At 56.7% G+C, this 22,343-nt stretch overlaps 1 protein-coding gene across 4 annotated transcripts in view; it reads right to left on the bottom strand.

Annotated features, from left to right (window-relative positions):
- TTYH2 (tweety family member 2) overlaps positions 1-22,343 on the bottom strand; it is a 40,196-nt gene extending 17,853 nt beyond the window's left edge. The window contains exons 1-4 of one of the 4 annotated variants that reach the window (XM_058561484.1): positions 22,215-22,343; positions 14,278-14,450; positions 8,204-8,315; positions 3,076-3,296 (exon numbers count right to left, since the gene is read on the bottom strand). In XM_058561484.1, the coding sequence (XP_058417467.1) occupies positions 3,076-3,296; positions 8,204-8,315; positions 14,278-14,450; positions 22,215-22,343 (635 nt within the window). Of the gene's footprint in view, positions 1-721; positions 1,792-3,075; positions 3,297-8,203; positions 8,316-10,260; positions 10,728-14,277; positions 14,451-22,214 lie in introns of those variants that run through there. The other 3 variants (XM_058561485.1, XM_058561487.1, XM_058561488.1) reach the window with 3 other exon arrangements.

Below are 22,343 nucleotides of genomic sequence, written 5' to 3'. Positions count from 1 at the left end.
GCTCAGTGCCAACCTCACCTAGCAGCCACTTCCATTTGCCCTGCGCTGGGGGACCCGTCTGAGCAGCGGGGGCTGGTGCACAGAGGAGGCAGGGGCAGAGAGAAGGGACTTCTCCCAGTGCCCAAAGAGGATAGTTTTGTGATCACTATTTCTCTTGGTGTAAGAGCCAAATAAATTCATTGACCCCTTCTCTTCAGCAATGCTTTTCTGCGTCACTAACACCATAAGGAGGGTAACCAAGAGTTTGGAGCTGGAAGAAAGTCACAAAGAGGCTCCAAGTGGCGGGGGCACGCTTGGAGGCCTCCTGGCAGCCAAGTAAGTTTCTTTCTGCCTTTGTGGATGGAGGCTTAATGCCCCAAAAAGGGGCTTTATCAAAACCCTGACTCCCTGCATAGGGTAGGGGCAGGCCCACTGTAGGTCTCTGGGGTTCCCAGGAGTGGAGCTGGGGGCTCTGGAAAAGTGCAGGGCCCGCCCTCCACCACGACGAGGCCACCAGGGAGCCAGTTTTCTTAGAATCAGAGAGCTGGAAGGAACCCCGGGAACCATCTAGTGTTGGGATCCCATTCTACAGACTGGAAAACCAAGGCCCATGGGAGGAGAGCCCGGCCCAGGAATTCCACACTCTCACCCATCTTTGAGCCTTCCTACAAGAGAACAAGCAGCCACAAGGCACCTCTCAAAATCCTGGTTTTGTGTTTCAAGCCTAGAGGGTTCTTGTTACCTCTCTCCCCTCCTCTACATGTCGGCAGGAAATCAAGTTACGATTGCTTCTCGTCACTCTCCAGATTGTGTTCCAACGGGCTTCTCTGTATCCACGCCTCATGCTGTAAGAGTTCCTGGAAACAGCTCTGCAACGCAGATGCATTTTCCCAGAGGAGCCCGGCCATGACCTGGGGATGGATTTCTAACCAAGAACTTGGCTCTCCCCGGAGCCTCTCTGGCCTTCCTCCCACAGCTCCTTCCATATCCGCCTCATTGATGCACTCAGTTACACCCCTTATAAGCCTCTTGAAGAGGGCAGTCTGCTGGCTTTTTATTGCCTCCAGTACTTAGCCTGGCCTTGTATAAAAGTGCTGAAAAGTATTTGCTTAGCTGGGTGGCTATGCTCTAGAGCTATCCAGAAAGCAAAGATGGGGAGGCTGTCCAGAGGATACCCAGCCTCCAAGGCTGGTTTGCTCGATGACAAAGGCTTGTCGTAGGGCAGCTCAGGTAAGAAGGGGCAGACAACAGCAGAAGATGAGGGCAAGGGGCAGAACATCATGACTCTCAGGAGCCACAGGTGCTAACCTTGGACTAGACCTTTTCTGCCTCGACCTGAACAAAAATAGCTGCTGCTGTTGTCACCACCTTTCCCCCATTTTAATGAAATCACCTTAAAAATAGGTCTTTTTGATACATAAATTCTGATATTTCATCATCATCATCAAAATGTCCACATTAGCCCCTTAAGTGTACACAGTCCTATGTTAAGTCCACGTGGTGAGAATGGCAGGGTCAAAATGGACATCCACTGACAGACATCAATCAGATCTGTGGATATAACTGTCAGGCCTTCTCTGGTCTGACACTGTGTGAGAGTTCTAGAAGCAGTGGGAACCGAGGTTTAAAGAGATGCCTGCAGGAGGCTGCAGAGACAATTTAGACCTGCTCTGTCCACTGTGTGGCCACTAGCCACAAATTTAAAATTTTTACCGCCTTTGACCCCCCATGACAAAAGGATTTCAAAGGCTCAGGCAACGAATGGCCCTCATGTCACAGGACTAATCGGATGCCACTGTTTTGGGTCACAGGTCACAGCTAGCCCTTAGAGTTGGTGTTTCTTTCTGTTGCTCGGGAGAAAGGCACTTTTGTAAGTGAGCATCCATCTGTTGGGAAGTTGACCAAGGTCTCTTTCAATCCAGGGTGTCTGTGACATCCTGGGAATGCAGGGGCTGGACGGGCTGGGGAGGGGAAGGACCTCATGAGCTTCCTCTGTCAGGGCCCTGCCATCTCCTACCCTGGGGAAGGGGAGAGCCCAGAATGGGGAGGTCTGTGGCCAGAGGCCAACAGAAGCATTTTCTCTGGACTCAGTATTAGTTCAGCCTGGGGAGGGGCTTTCTGATAAAGAGGAAATGAATCCAGAAAACGAGAGTAAACTGTGCAATGTTGAATAAAGGCTCTGACCTTTGCTGGTGGCTTAAAGAGGAGCCAACAAATTGGGGGGTTGGGGGGTCCAAAGAGCTGATACCTGTTCCTCAGGATGCATTTCTCCACTCTACCCTAGCACCTCCCCGTGCTGGGCCCTGGGTGCACGAGACACACGTTTCCTGAGTGCCTGTCGCCCTTCGGTGGGGAGCCACCCAAAGCCGAGACTGCTGCCTCCTTCCTTGGCTCTCCCCAGCATGACCTTCACTAGACCTTGAACATGGAGGGAAGGCAGCCTGTCCTTGGTCAGCTGACTTGTGTCCAGAGCCTTCACCTGGGATGGGGTTTGGGGACTGGGGAGGCAGGGGAGATGTAAACAGACTCCCAAATATTAGATGACGTTGGTATGAGTTTGCATACCGGAGTACGGCAAAGGTGGGGTGGTACCCTGCAGCTCCCCTCACTCTGGCTGGGGGCATCTCTGGGCTTGCTAAGAGGTTGCCATCAGGGGAAGCTGAGTGCAGGCAAAGAGGCCGCCATCCTCGCTCCCCTGCACCCTGTGGCTGAGTCTGTAGGTGCAGGGAATGCTGCCCCATAACCCCTGGCAGGCGAGGAACCCGTAAACCACTTGCATCTCACCCAGCACCAGCCACTGAGAACGCTGGTCCTGGAGGAGCCCCAGGCTATGCACTGGGAGGCCAGGTCCAGCCTCCAGCGCTGGGATCTTGGCACATCACTGTCCTCCTCTGGGCCTCGTGCCTGCCTATACAAGGATGCTGTTCAACATGCCCTCCTATGTGGCCCCTGCAGGCTGTCATGTTCTCTGATTTCAGTTAACGGCTTATTAAGACCTTTAGTGGCCCTTCCCCCCTCAGACCCCAAGATGCAGGCTTGGATGAAGGAAGCTGGTGCAGCCCCGTCACCCCTCCCTCTGCCCCCTCAGGCCCTCACCTGTAGTACTCCACGTGGCCAGCCTGGTCGGACAGCTCGGTCAGCTCGGCCGTGACCCCCCTCCATACAGGCAGCTCTGAGAGCTGGGCCACGATGGTACCTGCCATCTGCTGTATGAACCTCAGCGTCTGGATGTAATCGCCACGGGTGGCAAAGATCTCACCAAGCCGGGCCACGTGCTGCTCTAGGTTCACCTCCATCTGCTGGGTGGTTCCAGACACCTGGGGAGGGGCCGGGGTTGTGAGTCTGGCCCTCAGCTGGGAGGAAGCCAGAGAGGTCAATTCCCTGACCCTGACTCTGGAGAAGGTCTGTAAGCAGCAGCAGACGGCTGCTCAGGCTTGAACGAGTGCACCACGCTCGCCGCCCCGGCCCTGAAGAGCTCATGGGGCTGCTGCCCAGATGGAGGATGGGAGACAGAGGCCCCCACTCCCTACCCAGCCCTCATGTCCCTCCATCCAGGGGCAGGCCCCGGTCTGGCCTTAACCAGGGCCTGGGCTCCAAGATCCAGCACTTTCCTACCAAGAGAGACCCGACGGGAAAACAAGAGAATCCATTTTTCTTCCTTGCAGATTCTCCTAAAACTTGAAACACTTTGGATTATGAATTCTTTTTCAGAGTGAGGAATAAAATGTTGAAACCGAAGCATTCCTCTGTTGCTACCTGACCTTTTGTTCCCACACTAGGGTTGCTAAACGCCTCCCAAGAGAAAGGCTTCGCTGTCCTGAACCCGAGCGAAGGCAGAACAATGGAACTTTGAAATAACAGACAGACCCGATCCAGCCTCTGAAGAGCCTGGACATGTGACGGGAGGAGGCAGTCGGCGCCTGCTTGGTGTGCTCGTGCCCTCCCTGGACGTCTGTCCCGCCAGGTGATTGGACAGGTCCCGTCCCTTGGCTGGGCCTTAAGGGCCTTGAGTTGAGTGGACCCTGAAGGCAGCAGTGGTCTATTCGAAGGTAGAGAAGGAAGGAGACGGCACAAGTAGAGCTCCTATCGGAAAGGTGCTTCCCAGCAGCCCAGACACAGGGTCCCCGCAGGGCCCAGGGATCGCCAGCGTGCCCCTCCGAGGACGGCTGTGAGCCTGTGTGTTGGCAGAAAGGGGAAGAGGGCTTTGTTGCCCTGAAACTGTCACGCTAAACCAGCACGCACAACTGGCTGGAGGGGGGAGTGTGTGCTAATCCTCCCCTGGTGGCCGGCAGCTCCCACGGGGCTGGAAGGAAGATAAAAATGACACAGAGGACGGGAGGGAGCTTCCCACAGCCAGACATCGTGGCCTTGGGGGACCTGACAGCAACTCTGTGGCCTTTCACATCTGCACTGCACTGTGAGTTCCTGGTTCCAGAAAAGAGAATGGCCCTCTTTGTTCCGTTTCGTTTTATTTTTTCAATGTCAGTGGTTTGTTCCGTTCTCCGGCTTGCTCCTGGTCCTTATGAGCTGGTTAGGGACTACGAGACACCACAGTGCAGGGATGGTATACACCTTACAGAGCCAGCAGCTTGTAGCTTCACAAGGCGGGAAACATGTACAAGTAAATTCAGTAACTAAACATCACCCTAATACACTTTCCTTTTCAATTCAATAAGATGGATGGACAAGTGCTTTGTCGCCATTGATCCAAAAGGCACTATTATTAAATGCTAACGTTAGAAGCAAACCCTGTCCTATGTGATATTTTCACATTCCTATATTATATCTAACTCCAGAGCAAAGTGCTGTTGAAAATGATCTGTGAACTTTTCTCTGTAAGACCACTTTTTTCTCCTTTCACAGCTCTAAATCGTTAACTTCTCTATTTCTTAAATCCCTCCTTGAAAAAAACAAAAGCCAGTACGCCTCTGCCAGTCCCTCTCTTTCCTCCTGATGTCTTCCCACAGGAAACAAAACAAAATATAAAACGTAAAAATCACAACGTTGACCTACTTACAGCCCCCCGCTTCCCACTCCACCCCCAGTCCTTAGAGGTTCCGGACACAGGCTCCCCTCAGGAGACAGAGACAGCTCGCTCTGTGAACAAGAGCTCAGCTCCCCAGGCTGGGGTGGGCATCGGGGCGCGCTGGCAGGTGGTGGAAGCTGTTGTCCCAGAGGACGAGGCCTTGGTTCTCCAGGTGTGGTTCCTGGACCAGCAGCATCAGGATGATCAGCTGGGAACTCATTACAAATGCAAATTCTCAGCCCGGCCCAGAACTACAGGATCAGAAACTCCTGGGTGGAGCCCAGCACTCCGTGCTTATCAAGTCCTCCAGGGGATTCTGATGCAAGCTCAAGTTTGAAAACCTCTGGGTGGGAGGAGGCTCCTTAACTTAATGAGGAGGGTGTTCTAGAGGGCAGACTTACCAGGAGACGAAGGGGTGGAGCCCCTGCAGGTAGTGGGGGAGGGCCCCCATCTCAGCTCCTTGAAGGGAAGGGCTAAGACCAGAACACCTGGGTTCTAGCTCTTGCTCTGAAACGTACTAACTTTCAACCCTGGGACAGGAACGCAACATCCCTGTGCCCCAGTTTCTTCACCCAAGGGCTGCCCACAGGCCTGTTGCCTGCTCAGATGAGAGAGCCCGGAGGAGCCACCCTGGCCACTGGAACGCAGGGCTCAAACCCACGTCGGCTGAGCCCTCAGGGGCTGTGGAGTCCAAGGCCCTTATTTTAAGCTCAGACTCCGAGCGGTTAGAGGTGTGCCTGGTCCCCTGCGTGAGTCGCTGGGGCCCAGAAGGGGAGCACTGGTTCAGAGAAAGGACTTACCCGGCACTCCCAAATAACCCTTTCTGACCCCCCACATCGCAGCGTGCAGCTGATCCAGAACCCTGCCAGGCCTGCCTGAGCCTTGAGCCTCGGCCCACTCCCACCGAAGCACAAGCCTCCCGCAGGGTGGGGTGCAGGCGTGGGGCTTCTGGTCCAGGAAAGGGGAACCCAGGAGGTCCACCTCACTCTGGCCCAGGTCTGACCCCATCCTCCGAGTCCCGCCCTCCCCCTCATCCAAGCCTCCTCTTTCCTCCACAGTGATTACAGTAATATATATAATTATAGTAATTATAATAATAGCACTCATTATCATAGTCACCCCCATCTGGAGGGTACTTTGTAGATTACCAGGCATTTTCACCGCCATTATCTCATCTAACACCATTTATCTGATATTAGGCCTTCACCTTCAGATCTGGGGAGCCCTCTGAGATCTGCTGCCTCCCCTGGAGCCCTTGGGACTGGAAGTGTTGGCTGCCCACCCTGAGGCTCAAACCAGCCCAGTAGAGCCCTGCCCCTCCACCCAGAGAAGCCGCCGTGCCGGGCCCCAGAGGAGGCAGCAGGTGCTCATCGTCAGAAGGGAAGCAGCTCCCGGCTGGCTGGACCATCACGAAAGCCTGGAGCTCCTGTCCTCACTTTTCAGGAATGGTGGAGAGAGGATGAGGGGCTGACGTCCCTTCCTCTGGGGAACTCGGGGGAATTTTGAGAGGTGGGGCTTGCTGTGAAATGTGCAAACCTGGCCCTGGAGCACTCAGCACTCGGGGTGGATGAGCACAGCCCTGAGGGCTTGTTCCCCGCTCATCTCCCTGCACAAGCCTCGCCCCATTGGACAAGGACTTGAAGAACTCAAATTTTCCATTAGGACAGCTCTGGGACTTTCTTCCTCAGCTTCTGGGAGAGACGGGCCATTCCTTACACCGGTCACAAGTCAGCCAGTGAAGGTCATGGCTGTGGGGCTTCCCCGGGCAGGGGATTCTTTCAGGGCTGAGTTCCTCCTCCAGGGGGTGGGGGGTGGGGTGTAGGAGTGGGGAGGGGCAGGGGGCAGAGCCTAGAGGGCAGTACTGTGGACCCCCTTCCCCACCAGGCAGAGGTGAGGGTGGAGGTTGTACCCAGGCCTCCAATGGCTGGTCAGCCCGTGGTAGGCCCCATGAGGCTGCCCTCTGCTTCCCCATCCCAGCTGCCCCACCGGCGCTCCATAGAAATGCCTCAGCCCAGTGTCCAGACAGCTCTCAGTCCCCAGGGATGGGTGCCAGTGGACATAAGGGGTGGACGGATGAGCTCTGCAGGAGAGCTGGGCCCCTGGTCTGGCACCTGACCCTCAGCTCCCCAGAAGGGCTGAGGCCAGAGCCACCTCCCCAGCCACCCTGGGCGCTGATGAGCAGCACAGCTGTCTCTTTAAGGTGAGCCCCTCCTGAGGGGCCAGCTGAGGGATTAACGCCTTAGAAGAGCTTAAGCGAGACGGAGAGGCAATGAGGTCAAATCCTCTTCCAGAATCCTCTTCCAGCGAGGGCCAGGGCAATGTCCACATGCTCCGGTTGGGGCTGGACTGTGGTTGAGGCTGCCTGACACAAAGGGGCCACCGGCTGGGCCACTCCTCTGCTGGGGACCTGGCCCAGAGAGGATCGGGAACAGTGTGGGTGTCCAGGGACTGGTTTCCCTGAAGCTGCCCTGGAGGCTGGCTCCTCGGGACACCAGGGCTGCCTGGAAAATCAGCCCAAAAGACCGGCTGCTTACAGGGAAGGTGACACGCACTTGGGGGCCGAGGTCGGAGTCTGAGAAAACCCCGACTCCCCGCCCTCTCAGTCTCTCACTCGGGCCAGAGGCTCAGCACAGTAGCTTTTTCCTTCCCTGCAAGTCTCACACCTCCGTCGTCCAGCCCAGCACATCCTTCACTCTGAGCCCCTAGCGGAGTCATGGTGCCCGGAAGCCAGACCCCGCAGGACACCTCGCCGGGTTTTGGGCAGAATCTCACCACTCCACAGGGCACTTCACTCGTGTTTGAAGAGTTTTCCTCCTTGACATCTCTCGGACCCCACAATACTCTGTCTGCAGCACTTAAAGCGAACATAAAAAGACTGTGGGGCTGGTTTTCCACAGTCAGGGTCTCCTTGGACAGACGGGAAAGTGTTCAGCTCTCCTTGAGATGAATGTGATTTGATCCCACAGCCGCCCCCAGGACCCATCAGCCCTTCTCCTTTGGTCCTCGCCTGATCCTGGCCACCTCTCCGGGCCTGGGAGCAGAAATTGCCTGTTTGCTCCTGGCAGGACCAACTGCAGCCCAAAGGCGGGTCCGGCCCCTCCTGGAGCCGAGCTGGCTGGGATCTGACTGGGGCCCTTGTTCTGACCACACTGACCTCACAGGTTGTGCCCGGCCCGGTCAGCTGCCCATGAGTCTTACCAGGGTATTGATCCCAGAGAAGGTGTGGTTCGCGTTGTCCAAGGAGTAGATCAGCTGGTACATCCCATCGTTGGTCTCGCTGTTTCCATAGAAGCCAACACCCACCGCAGCACTATGGGTAAGACCCCAAATAAGATTAGAGGTGACACCCAGAGGAGAATGTTTTTCTTTCTTTTATACACTATTTTTTAGACAGTTTTATTCTTTTTTTTTTTTTTTTGTGAGGAAGACTAGCCCTGAGCTAACATCCGATGACAATCCTCTTCTTTTTGCTGAGGAAGACTGGCCCTGGGCTAACATCTGTGCCCATTTTCCTCTACTTTATATGTGGGATGCCTGCCACAGCATGGCTTGATAAGTAGTGCATAGTTCTGCACTTGGGATCTGAATCTGCGAACCCCGGGCTGCCAAGCAGAGCGCACGAACTTATCCACTACGCCACTGGGCCGGCCCCAAGAACAGGTTTTGGACTTTAGCTGAGCAACTCTTTCCTGGGAGTAGGGGAGAGGGGATGAAGCTAAAGCTCTGGCAGGTGCAAGGGGTGAGGGGTGAAGGCTCAGGGCCAGCCTGTCCCTGGCCTGGCCGACTAACTCTACAGCACATTTCATTTAGGCAGCGGGAAAATACTCCCATCCTCTATCCCATGGCTCTGAAGGGTGGAAAGTTGCTGGCCTGGCCCTAGGGACTCTACAGCAGTAGGTCTGGGTGGGGCCCAGGAACCCCCTCCCCAGGTGACTGACACAGGTGAACTTGGCAAACACTGACGTCTCATGAAACCACACTCTCTGGAAACCCTCAGGAGTTGGGGACATCCCCTCCATTCTCTACCCTTCCCCCTACCTCCCCATGGTACCCATGAGGCAGCCTCTCCTACTGAAAACTTCCAGTTTGTGGAAAGTGCCTTCTTATATATTGAGCTGATGCTACCTCCATGAACCACTCACCCACTGGTTCCTGGCTGTCCTCCGGGGCAGCCCAGAATGAGCCTTCAATTCTGCAAGACACCCCCTCAGACATCTGAATGTGGCTCCGTGTCACCCTTTCTCTCCTGCTCCCCGAGTCAGGAGAGACCCTCGTCTCCATCATTGCCAACCTCTAGGTTCTACTCTCTAACTGGTCAACGTTGCTCTTAAACGTGGCCTCAGAGTGAAGCACCCAAGCCCAGGCTGTCCATCAGCTCCAAGTGCAGGGGGACCAACGCCCTGGGTGCCCCCTCCCAACCACTGACCTTGTAGTCTACCAGCACCCCTGGATTTCTTCACAGTAACTGCCACTAAGCCCAGTCTCTCCTCCCTTCTACATGTCGCATTGAGTTTTGTTTTAACCAAAAGCAGAACTTTAAATCTATCCCTGTGAAATTTCATCTAGTTGGTTTTAGTCCAACATTCCAATCTGAACAAATCATCTCCAATCTTGCCTCTGTCATCTATCATATTTTATCTGATCCATACCACTGGGGGTCATCTGAAGATTTAAGCAGCCTCCTGAGTTTTCATCCAAAACACTAATTTTAGGGGGGAAAGATGAATGCACATGTGCATACACTTACACTTTTTCTTTTTTCTTTAAATAGGACAAGACCTAGGATGGAATCCCCTGGGAGACTTATTCTTGAGCCCTAAGTCAGCGTTTCTTAGGAAGTGGTCCATGGACCCCAGGACGGAATCACCTGGAGTGCCTGTTAAAAGTGTAGGTTAAGGGCACCCACTCTGGGCCCACTGAATCAGTGTGGTCTGGGAACGTGCATTTTAAAACAAGGTTCCCACACGCTTCATGTGTCTAATACATGCACACACACACACACACACGCTACAGTTAGGTGATCTGCTGTGGAAATCAGTATTCTATGGATTCAACCAGTGTTGTTCAACGAGCTTCAATTCCACTCAACTGCACCATTGTCCTGTCCGTCTCTCTCCACAGCATCCACACGGAGACTGTGAGGACCTGATTAAACGCCCAGCTGAAATATTCATACATTAAACATATTGTATTTCCATGATCTTCCATTTAGTAACTTTATTTTAAAAAAGATTTTATTATGCTCTGAAAAATACCTTTTGTCTGCTCCTTGTGTTTATACCTTTCTCTTCCAGTTATCTGTGTCGTGATCTAGGGCTTTCTGGGGATTCAGCATCAACCAACTCCTTGCCATCCTTTTAGGTCTTCCTTCCCCTGTTTTCGAGAATGAGGCATTCTAGTTCTGTGCCTTCTAGCCTGTGGACCTATTGGAGATGCCCAGGAGGGGCTGTGCAATCGCGCCTGGTCTTCCAAGACCTGAAAGTGCCCTGCTGTTTCAAGAGGGTCCCTCAGCTCCCTCCTGGTGCCATTGGTCCTGCCCAGGCCGTCCCCACCGTTCTGCTCGAGGGAAAGACCCAATACACGAGTTGCTGGTTCTGCCCTCTGTCTGGTGGGACAACACCACTATCTCCCCCAAATATAAAATCACTGTCCCCAGATAGAGGAGCACAGGATCTCTTCTCGCGTCCCTTCGCCTTTTCGGGAACCCCTTGTTCATAGTTTCTTCTACGGATTGTCTCCCTCTTCTTGGATCCTTGTTATCAGAGCTCAACTCTCCCTCCTCACCCCCAGCCTCACCTCCCATCCCTCTACCTCTGCTTCTTCTACTCCTGCCCTGCCTCTCTCTCTCAGCTCACTCCAACCTGGCTCCAACCCTAGCACCACTCCAGCAGAGGTGACCGCTGACCTCCACGTCACCACCCCAACGGCACTGTCCAACCCTGTGCCACTCGCAGTGGACAGTGCAGCTCCCCCTCCTCCGAGATGGCTGCCCCATGGCCCTGTGCCATTGTGGCTTTCCTGGCTCCCCCCTGTTCCCCGAGGCTTGGTCCTAGGCCCCCTTCCCTTCTCTCTCTGGATCCCACTTTTAGCAGATCCCACCCATGTCCATGCCCTCCATGCTGTCCACACTCATGAGCCCCAATTTCTAAGTCTAGCCTTGTCTTTCCATTGGTGCCCTTAACATCGCCACTTGGATGCTTCAAAGGCACCTTAAGCCCAACCTGCATCAAAGCTGTGACCTTCTCCCTCCCTCTGATTCTCTGCCAGCACATCGCACCTTAGTGGACGGCACCACATCACCCGTCCGGGTGCTTAAGCCAGAACCTCCTCCCTCACCTCCCCATCCAGCTCACCACCAAATCCATGCCCTTGTCCCCTGTCTTGGTGCAAGTCCCATGGCTCTCCACCTGGACCACCCCGAGAGCCTGTGCTTCACCCACGCCCCTTCCAGCCCACCCTCTGCCCTGCAGTCCGTGTGACAGTCTCATCACTGGACCCATCCTGGGCCTGTTTGCCCTTTGATCTGTTCCTCCCCCTCGCTCTGCTCTCCATCACAGAGGGCTGACCCCCTCATGGGGAAATCCTCAGGCTCCCCTTCAGTGGGCATCTGGTGGGTTCGGCCAGAGGGGGCACCGGCAGGCACTGGAGGCGGGAGGGGAGAAGCTGGGAGGTGGTGTCCCCCTCCCTCTGCAGCAGCTGCTGAGTTTGCTGTGTGGCTCCAGGCCCACCGTGGTTCCCGCTTCTGCGGTGACACCGCCTCTCCCTTCTGTCCCTCTGGCCTGCAGGTGGTGCGGCTCCTGCGGCTGCTCATCTCAGAGGCTCTCCCCGCATCCGGCCTCCCAATTCTTCCATCACCTGGGCCACCACTTCGTCACATTCAGGTTTCTCTGTTTTAAACACTCCAGGGCTCTGGTTTCTGCTTAGACCTGACTTAGCAGGTCACCCTGTCTCCTTGCCAACCCCCCGCTTACAGTGGCTCCCAGTACTTTAAAATAAACCCTAACACAGCCTGTAAGCTCCTGTGTGGTTTGGATCCCGTCTGTCCCTCTTGTCTTCTCACACTATCATCCTACGCCCTCTGCCCTCCACTGCACCTACTGCCGATCCCCACCAACCCACAGCACCCCACCCCGGCCCCTGCATCCTCCCTTTCTGCTCCTGGCACACTGGCTTCTCTCAGTTCCTTAACCGCTCCATGTCCCTCTTACCCCGGGGCCTTTGCACACACTCCTCTTCCCTCTGCCTGGAAGTACCTCCTCCTACCTTGCCCCCACCTGTGCCTGGTTAATGCCTCATCCTATGATCTTGGTGCCCTTGTCACCCTGTGACGCTGACTTGGTAGGCCACCCAACTCTATGCCTATTCCCTTCCTCCAAACTTCCTCCTCAGTTTGTAATTATTCCAATCAAATAAGTATACGATTTTCTGCCTCCCCAATCGACCAAGAGCTACCAGAAGGCAGAACTGGTGCCCTTTCTTCTTACTGCTGGCTTGCTCTTGCCTGGCACAAGGAACCTGTAGAATTTTGTAGAATGAGTCATGCCACATGCACCAGATGCATCTTCTGTCTTGAGTTTTCTTTATTTTTTAATTTTTTTTTTTACAATTACATTTTACTTATTTATTTTTTTGAGGAAGCTTAGCCCTGAGCTAATATCTGTTGCCAATCATCCTCTTTTTGCTGAGGAAGACTGGCCCTGGGGTAATATCTGTGCCCATCTTCCTCCACTTTATATGGGATGCTGCCATAGCATGGCTTGACAAGCGGTGCTTTGGTGCGCGCCCGGGATCTGAACCCCAGGCTGCTGCAGTGGAGCATGCCCACTTAACCACTATGCCACCAGGCCGGCCCCTGAGTTTTCTTTAAATGGCAGGTAATTATAACTTATTGGAATTGATCCTCCAAAGTCATTGTTACTGTTCCAATGTATTCTTCTGTCATTTGTGGTGTTTTAAAAAAATCTGAGCTCACACGAAAGAGCTTCTTGTGTGGTAAGCACTGCTGGGGTCGTTGGTTGTCTCTGTCCCACCTCACCCGGCCCACCAGGCCCCACCTCTCCCTGCCCAGGCAGCAGCTTGCTCCCAGCAGGGGGCTTTCTCACACCACAGTTACTGCCTTACTCCTCTCTGCTGGGAGTCACACTCCTCTTTGAACCCCCAACCTGGGCTAGGGCTCTTTCCTTTAAGTTCATGATTTAAGCCCCGGTCGCAGTCTCACCCAGCCCTGGGCCCTTCTCTGTGCTCAGGGCTTCGTCAACATTGCCATGCTGCTTGGGTTCTTGCCTATCTTTTGGCGTTTATGACCTTCCACTGCAGGCAGGACGGGACTGGGAACACGCTCTAATGGAGAAGAAACTGCAGTGGCAAGGGGAACTGCCAGGATGGGAACCCCAGCGTCCCCACTCCCAGGCTCCCTGTGTCCTGTCTGCCTCCGTCCTGCTGCCGAGACAGTGGGGTGAGTCCTGCTGAGGGTTCAGGGACATAATGGGCACTTAGCAATGAGGGACCCTACCCCTTGAGGGACCACCTCCAGAAGCATCTCAGGGTGGACCTGAGCCTTTTAGAAAAACCTCTGTAGATACGAAAACAAGAAAAATATGACAACTCCTGAAAACGGGGCCAGTGCGTGTACGGACACCACCTGGGCAGTGCGGGCTCTTCCACAGAGTTAGTAATCCTCACTTCAACATCCAAAGCAAAGAAGACCCAGCCGATGGCACTAAGAGTATTGCTCTTGTGAGAAGATGAACTGATCTAGAAGTCAGTTCCTCTGACCTCACTGACCCAGGGCGGCAGCGGGGAAGGGACAAGGATACAGAGAGCAGAAGATGCCCTGTTTGGGAATGCCGTCCGGTCAACTGCTCAGGGAGCTCCCTGTGGGGCTGCCAGGCACGCCCCACCTGCACCAGGGCAGGGGTTAGGGGCACACTAAGGAGACGCCCGTCACCACCCCAGGCATCTGATTCCCACTGCCTGGCAAGAAAAGGGACAGCCTTCACCCTGGGGACAGGCTCTCCCATCAAGGTACCTGGAACTCAGCCAGGAGACTGTGGCCAGACAGCTGATGAGCCTCTTGGGGTTTGTTGGGGGGCTGGTGGCAGAGGGAGAGGTAGGGGTCTCCTGGTCAAGGGACTAACCACTGGCAAGACACAGATGGTCAGGCTCACCTGTCATCCACTGTGTCTGCTGAGTGGGCCCTGGGCCCGCGTTGTCCCCTGCAGACTGAGAACCCCTGAGCCGCACACGCTGGCCCAGGACAGAGGGACACTCACCAGCAGACGAGCCCGGCCACCACGGCTGTCCAGGTGACACAGCAGGAGTTGCGCTGCTTGGTCTGCACCGCGTCGTCCTGCCTGCAGCAGCACACGCAGACCAAGTGAGCCGCGAGGAAGATGAGGTTCAGGCCCAGGCAGACGGCGGCCACCAGCCCCAGGAACAGCAGAGACTGAAGCGGGAGAGGCCTGGGGTCAGCACTTGGTCCCATGGGAGGGGGTTCGGGAAGTGCCCTGCCCTTGGGCCCCGAGCTCCCGCTGGGGCTGTGGGTGTAGGAACCGGACGGAGCTGTCGTCCATCCTCCTCCTGCTATGACTGAAGCTCCTGCTCTGTACAGAGGCCTGGGCCCCCAAAGTGGGGGTGTGGGGAGAGATGGAACTCAGGCTCAGGTGGGGGCTGAGGACACGAGACCAGTGGATGGGCTGTGGTCAGCTGAGGCGGAGGTGAGGGAGGAGCAGCTGGAGGCTGGCCCCCGGGTCTGCGGCCTCCACCCCTGGACGAAGACCTGGACGGGGCTCTGTCCGAGGAGAGGCTCCGAGCTGCTTCAAGAGACAAGACAGGAGCCGTCAACCGACAATGAGGGCTGGGGCAATGAGCTGTGGGACTGAGGGAGACAGACGGGGAGAGGGACATCCAAGCGGAGCAGAGCATCCGAGACCCCCTGGAGGAGACGGGGTTTGAGCGGGACGTCTCGGAAGCTAAGTGCGACCTGGGACAGAGCCAGGAAGGGACAGCCTGGCGTATCTGCTTCCTCTGAGCCTCGTTCAAGGTGTTGGGGTCCATCCAGAGGAACAAGAAGCCAGCTCCATGCTGGGGGCGGGCGGAGAGGTCAGGACATGCACGTGCGGAGTCCCTTTCACCACATCCTGAAAGGGACAGCTGAGCCCCAGGTGCCAATGGTGCCAGAAAAGCCCAGAATTCTGAAGGGGGCAGGAGGTGCCGTCTCAGGCCCGCCGAGCACCTGGGGGTCCTGCAAAGGGAGCTGCTGTCTGCCAGGAGCCCAGAGCTCCCCCCCACGCCCTCCAATCTCTTGATTCAGCCAGATGGGCACCAGATGGCACCAGGATTGGTGGCTGCCAGCCAGGCCTGGACCTGGCTCTAAGGTTCCTGAGCTGACAGCCTCACCCTGCTTCCCACGTGCCCCCTGAGTGGTCCCCGTCCAGAACCCCCAGCGCTCCAGTCTGGGCTGTTGGGGCGAGAACCTGTTTCAGGGGACCCGTATGCTGGTGGTGGTGATCAGCAGAGTGGGGGAGATGCCAGGACCCTTCCAGTCTAAGGGGGAGACAGGCCTTGTGCAGGAACACACACACCAGGAGACGACCTTGAAAATCAGAGGCTGGGGTCTGCAGTCCTGAGGCCCGGGGCCACTTTGGGGGGGGCGGAGCCTCAGAGCGGCGAAGGCACCTGCTAGGTCTGCCCTGCCCCTGTGACGGCTCAGGCTGGCCTTCGGACCCCTAACTTGAGCTGCTCTGCTGGTCCCCTGGGCCAACAAGATTCTGAGCCTCAGTGACAAATGGCTGAAGTGGTGGGGACAGCCCAGAAGACGGCAGGAGCGATGACTCATTTGGGAGTGGGGGGTGGATTTGACTTAAAGTGTGGCTCTCACCTCCAATGGGATAGACATGTCACAGGTACAGCCAGGAACCTGCCCCACCCCCCCGCCTCCCTCACTTGCAGCACGGATGATAAGCCCTCCTTCAGGCAGCTGGGAAGGCCCAGGGGACCCGAACACATCACGCCTGCTGAAGTCGTCATGGTGTGGCAGGGGCGGGGGCTCTCCGGCCTGGACCACTAGGCCCGTCCCACGGACTGACCCAGGAAGCCCCTGCCCTGTAAGACAGCGGAAAGGAGCTGCCACCTTCCCACCCCCAGCCCGTGCCCCCTCACTGGAGGGGCCTGTAGCCCCAGGCCAAGGTGAAGGAGGCCAAGGAGAGATGGGGGGTTTAGAGCCTTGCTACTCAAAGTGAAGTTCACCAACCCCCGACCCCGCGGGGCACTGACATCTGGGAGCTTGTCAGAAATGCAGACTCTCAGGCCCCACCTTAGACCTAGTGAATCAGAACTGCATCCAGAGACATCCCAGGCGACCTGTATCCCGTTCAAGTCCAGGAAGCCCTGGATTAGTGTCAGCAGAAGTTCTCAAACTTTTCCCAGCAGCTTAACCTTTTCTTCCAACAGACTTGCTTAGTGGAGCCCCGAGATACAGAGCTTTCTCTGATGGAGGAGTGGATGGAAATGCCATGCTTTGTCTTGGCCACACCCTGACAGGCCCCTGAGGCCCCTCTGCTAAAACCCGGGGATCCCTTTAACAATTTGCAAATCACTGTGCAACATGCATAGCCTGTGACCCGGCAACTGCACTCCTGGAGAATTCCCTTACAGAAAGGAGAGCTCGTGTCCCCACAAGATACACACACGAATGTTTACAGCACTTAATACAGCAGTGATTGCCACTGGAAATAACCCAAACGTCCACCAACAAGAGAATGGACACATGAAATGCGTTATAGCCATAAAATGGAATACTATGCAGCTGTGAAAAGTAAACTATGGCCGCACACAGCAATATGGATGAATCTCACAGATGTAATATCGGAGGAAACAAGCCAGACACAAAACAGCAGAGCCTATATGGTTTAATTTATATACAGTGCAAAATCATAGAAATTCATCTGTAGTGATTGAGGTCCAAACAGTAGCCACCTTTGGGAGGGTATCGACTGAGAGGGAGAGGGAGCCTCCTGGGGGTCAGGAATATGCTTTGATGGGGATGGTGTCACACACACACATATTAAGATGTGCAAAAGTTTCCTGTAAGTTATTCCTAATGAAAAAAAAAGGTAACAAAAACCCAGACAAATCTTTTGTATCAATTAGAGACTGGTTAATATCCAGACTTCTCCCAGTGACCCTTGACTTTTAGCTTGCCTTCCGGACAGTCCCACTCTCAGTCTATCCTCAGACAGGAAAACCCACTGACTTTACCTTGTGTCCCCACCCAGCAAGGAACGGCCTCCAAGAAGTGGTCAAGGTGTGGGTTGGTGCCATTTCAATCCCCAGACCACAGCCCATCCCCACCCCCGCTTCGTCCCTGTGGCCCGGCTCCCCTATTTCATGCTCTCACAGTCCCCGCCAGCCCCCTGGCCTCCCGCAAGCCCAGCCCCACGGCAGGGCCCTGGGATTCAGCGGCCAGGGGCCTCTCTGAGCTGGGCAGCTGGCCTCAATTAGATAACGCAGCCCAGCCCTGCCCAGGGAAACCCAAACGCGGGGTCCTTTGTTAGCACTTCACCTTGGAACAGGGAGGACAGGAACGGGGAGGACAGAGCTGGATAGGGGCAAAGCGGGTTGGGAAGAGGAAGGGAGGAAGGTAGGGGAGGAGGGGGGAGGGGAGGGGAGAAAAACAGGAAGGAGGAGTTGGAGGGAGGAGGGAGTGGAGGTCTGACCAGCAGAACCATCTCCCACAGCCAACCTGGCTGCCGCTGTCTAACAGGCAATCATTTTCCTGCTCCTAATTAACACTGCAAGTCCCCGTGGGCATGGGGTGGGGGGAGGGTGGAAGAGGGAGACTCTCCTTCCAGAGGGAACCAGGAGCTCTGCTCACACGCCCTCCTGCTCTGACAGATAGCCTAGAAAGGGTAAATTCCCACATAGCCCAGCGCCTCCTCCCACACCTCCCCCTGCCATGCAGCCACCACCATCACTGCCACCCCCCTCCTGCCCCAACCCCATGCCTGCCCCAACCCCGCGCCCACAGCCCCACATCAGGGCTCAGGCTCCAGCCTCTCCTCATCAAAGTGACTTCTATTAGTTCTGGTTTGTCACTTTGTAACCGAAACACAGAGCACAACCCGGGACCCAAGCTGGGGACAGCAAAGACGGATGGGCATTCTGGGGATGCCGATGCTGCAGCTGGACCCAATGCGCTTCTGCACTAGGTGGGGCAGAGGGCAAGAGCCTGAGTGCCCCTCACCCCAAGACCCCAGGAGACACTGGAGAGTGAGCCAGCCCAGGGGTGACGCCGGGGGAGGGGAGCTGGGGCAAGTGGCAGGAGTTGGGGGGGGGAGCTGGAACACGAAGGGGGAACACTTCCCGGGGTGGTGTGGGGTGGGGTGGGGAGCAGGGGGCAGCGTGACTGTCCGATGACCATGACTCAGTGTTCAGACTGGATGAATGGGGCTTCCTCATCCCAGCTTTGGCTCCCCTCAAATCTCGCTGGCTGGGCTCCCTGCCTGGCCCATCCTCCTAAGACCTACCCCCAAGTCAAAGGGAGGGGAGGCCGGGGTGGGAACAGGGGGAGAAGCCTTGTAGTTCTGGGTGCAGCCCCCACTCCGTCCCCTCTCTTGGCCTGAAGACACACTCTTGGGGATCTCTGGGGAGTCTGTGAACTGAACCACCCAAAGCTAACACACGAAAATGCATGCCTAAATAGAAAAAGTTAAAAACATCCTCTGCCTCCTCATGCATGTCCCAAAAGAATGGTTGGTCCACTGAGGCAGGGAGAGGAGGGCGGGACAGAAGGCACACACGCGGCTCCTGCATATTGGCAGCAACAACAATTAACATTTGTGGGCACTGGGAGCTTACTAAGACACTTCAAGTCCATTAGCGCATCAGGGTCAGGTCTCTCGAGAGGGGTTGGGTGGACGGTGACAGGGGCACCAACACCCGAGGTCAGAAGGAAACTGAAGCTTGTTCTGGGAGACACGGCTGGATCGGCACCAGGTGCCCTTTCTGCTGTCCCCAGCTCTGCCCAGTGGACCCCTGGCCAGCTGGGGTCTCCTCCTTCCCAAGCAGCGCTTCTGGCAACTGATGACGGGTCAGGCGGCACTGGCTGCATGCTTTATACCCACTCAATTCTCGGTCCTTTTATTATCTCTCTGAAGTAGGAAGCGTCTCCATCTCCACTCCTTCTTGTCCATCGAAGGTGAGGAGACCTAGGCTGAGAGGTCTGGACTGCTGCCCCTCCACACACAGCCCCGACCGGCTCCCTCCTCACCCTGGGGCTCACCTCGTCTGCCTCTGCTGACCCGAGGGTGATCTCCCCAGGTGCCTGGTGGACGCAGGCCAGGCAGCCTGAGCAAGGACTCGGGGTCAAGTCCACGGAGCAGAGGGGTGGAAGGTTTCACCATCAGGGGCTTCTCCAGCTCCCCAAGACCCCAGAGAGGGAGTGGACCCTCTGCTTCCTCAGGGAAGTTCTGGGGACTGAATTTGTGCAGGCCATTCCGGTTCACCAGGTGACCTGCCCTTCAGTCACCGTGCTTCTTCCCTTTGCCTTTCAAATCCCAAGTACAGCCCGTCCCCTCCCCTGAGCCTGCACCTGTCTGTTTCCATCTCCACTAGTCTTTGGTGTGTACACACACACACTGTACCACAAGCCGGCACTGTTCATTCCTGCCTGTGTTTTCCAGTTTTCCCTGATCAGTGTCTGTAGCTCTCTTTCCTCTGTAGCCCCTATGGGGTCCTGGACTTGCACATGACGCTGGACCCCAGGGCCAGTCTGTCTAAGGATTTGTGTCACTGGGTCCCACTATGTGCTGTGGGACCCTCTATGCACTAAGCATGTTACACGGAATAGCTCCTTCAGCACTTGCAGATGAGGGAAATGAGGCTCAGAGAGGTACAGACACCTGCCACGGTCACATAGTATGTGATAAAGCTGGGATTCTAACCCAGACAGCTGGATGGCAGAGCCCCAACCCCAGCTACTCAGCTGCTGCAGTGCCCAGCCCAGAGACCCTGGCTGTCTTGGTCAACAAGTCACTCCACGTCTGGCACAGCGCTTGTTCCCAAGTCAAGTTTGCTGAATATGACTGACAGCAGAAGGTACCCAATCCATGGTGTTAAGTGATCTGCTGCCTGACTCTGGCACCCACTCAAGAGGGAAGGGGATGTCCAGGAGAGACCCACGGTCAGACAACAGGGGAACTTACCAAAATAGGAGCCGCCGTAAATAACATCCAGAGCCAGACTTCCCGTCCAGGCCCACTACACTCATCTCCCATTCAGGGCCCTCAGGAGGCCTAAGCGGGACAAGGAGGGTGGGGTGGGCCCGGTGTCGGGCTGCCCAGGAGCAGTGGCCCACGGGAAGGGCATGCCCTCGGAGTCACTGGATGCCCAGCACAGTGTGCCAGGGTTCGAACCCTGGGAGGAGAGGGCCAGGGACTGTGAGTGGGTCCCTCTGGCTCAGCTGCCACCTCTCCACGGGGCTGAGGGGGGTGGGGCAGGCTCAGACCCTGCCAGCCACAGCTGCTGGCCAGACAGGTGCTGTCTCTGGGGGCCAGCGGGGTGGGGGAGTGCCCTACCACCCCTGCCCCCACCCGGAAGTCTCCTGACCCAGCCTGGACTTGAGATTTCCTGCAGCGGAGAGGAGAAAACTATGGCTAGAGACTCCGGGGGCAGGATCTGGGGCGCAGGTTCAACACACACATGTGCAACAACACAGCTGTCTCTGCAGTCATATCCGCCCTGCCCTCCTCTTTTCATGCATTCACTGGGAGCGGAAGAGCCCCTCGAGCTATCCCCAGGCAGCCACATTCTCAGGGAACACCGACTTCCACAGGCAGGGAGGCAGGGCTGGGGGAGGAAGGGGCAAACCAGCCCAGTTGCGTCCTCCATCCCGGCCAGCGTGTTCCCGCCCGCCCGACAGCAGGACAGGGTCCTGATTCTCCCCTCCCTTGGGGAGGGCAGCCACCATCTGCCTGAGGCCTGAGGGCGACAGGGACACTAGGGGTTATTATTAATTCCCAGTCACCGGTGCACTGCACACTCTCCAGGATCAGGATACTCCTGGCCCCACAGGAGAAAGGCCTGGCGGGGGAAGAGGGGAACAGCTGACTCCCAGCTCAGTCTCCCGAGAGGCTGCACTCCGCCCCAGACTGGCCCCACACCGGGAGATCCTGCAGAGAACCTGACACTGTAGGCAGAGGCTGCCGGGGGTCAAAGTCCAGAGATGGGCATATAGCTCTGAACAAATGGGCCCGGCCTGGGCTTTCCAGCCCCTGAAGCTTTGATCCAACAGGGAACTGACCCAGCCAGACCACAGGGGCTGGAGCAGCTTGGCCAGACCTGAGAAGGCTGGGAGATTTTGCAGCCCGGTCTGGGCAAGGAGGCTGGGGAACCCCCCCCACCACCACCAGGATGGTGTGCAGAAACCACAGAGGGAAGGGCCAGCAGGGCAGGGATAGGGCAGAGTTGCAGGACGGGAGTGGCTGGCCAAGAAGCCAAGACCCTGGAAATCCAGGGCCTAGAAGGTGCGTATGTACTTGGAGGAGGGTGACGCTGGTGTGAGATGAGGCTTATCTGGGGCCACCTTCTTTCCCCCAAACATCCACATGTAGCTGTGGGTTCTCAGCGCTCCAGAGGGAAGTCGCCCCCTGCCGCTGCCCCTAGTCCTGCAGCCTTCCAGCAGAGGCCCAGGCAGAAATGTTGGCAGCGGCTCCCACCCTGCAGGCGGGGGCTGGGGAGGAAGGGTGCTGTCGAGACGAACTTGGGAGACTCTGGTCAGTTTCTGCCCAAACTTCTCCGAGGCCACCCAGCCCCGTAAAGAGAGCACCCGTCTTGGAACCGCAGAAGGAGGAAAGCCCCCGGAGCGCCCCTCGGCGTCCCCACAGCTCGAGCGCCGGAATTACCCGGGTACGGCCACAAATGGCCCCCATCCCGCCCCGCGCTGCCCTCCCCCTCGACGCTCAGCCCCCGCCCCCCGCCTTCCTCCCCTTCCCCATCGGCGGCTCAACTCCCATCTTTCGAAGTTTCCCCGGCCCATGAGGTTCCCAGATGCGAGGGCTGTGGGCGAAGGGTCCCGGGAGAAAAAGGGAAGAGGGGAAGGGAAGGGGCTGTGGAGGAGAGTGGGAGGGGTCTGAGAGGGGGACGGGAGAAGGAGTGGTGCGGGGACTGGGGACGCCGGCCGTGGCCCGGGAATAGGTCGGCGCAGACTCACCTCCTGGTAACTCGCATCGCGGGGGCTGAAGGTGCTGTTCACCGGCTGCAGGCGCAGGCCGACGTGCGGGACGCTGTGCAGCCACGCCACCCACCAGGGCGCGATGTACTCCATGCGCGCGGCTGGCAT

The sequence above is a fragment of the Diceros bicornis genome, chromosome 18 (assembly GCF_020826845.1).
Source record: "Diceros bicornis minor isolate mBicDic1 chromosome 18, mDicBic1.mat.cur, whole genome shotgun sequence".
NCBI lineage: Eukaryota > Metazoa > Chordata > Mammalia > Perissodactyla > Rhinocerotidae > Diceros > Diceros bicornis.
Note: the sequence above shows the minus strand (reverse complement) of the source record. Positions and strands in the feature narration are given on the sequence as shown.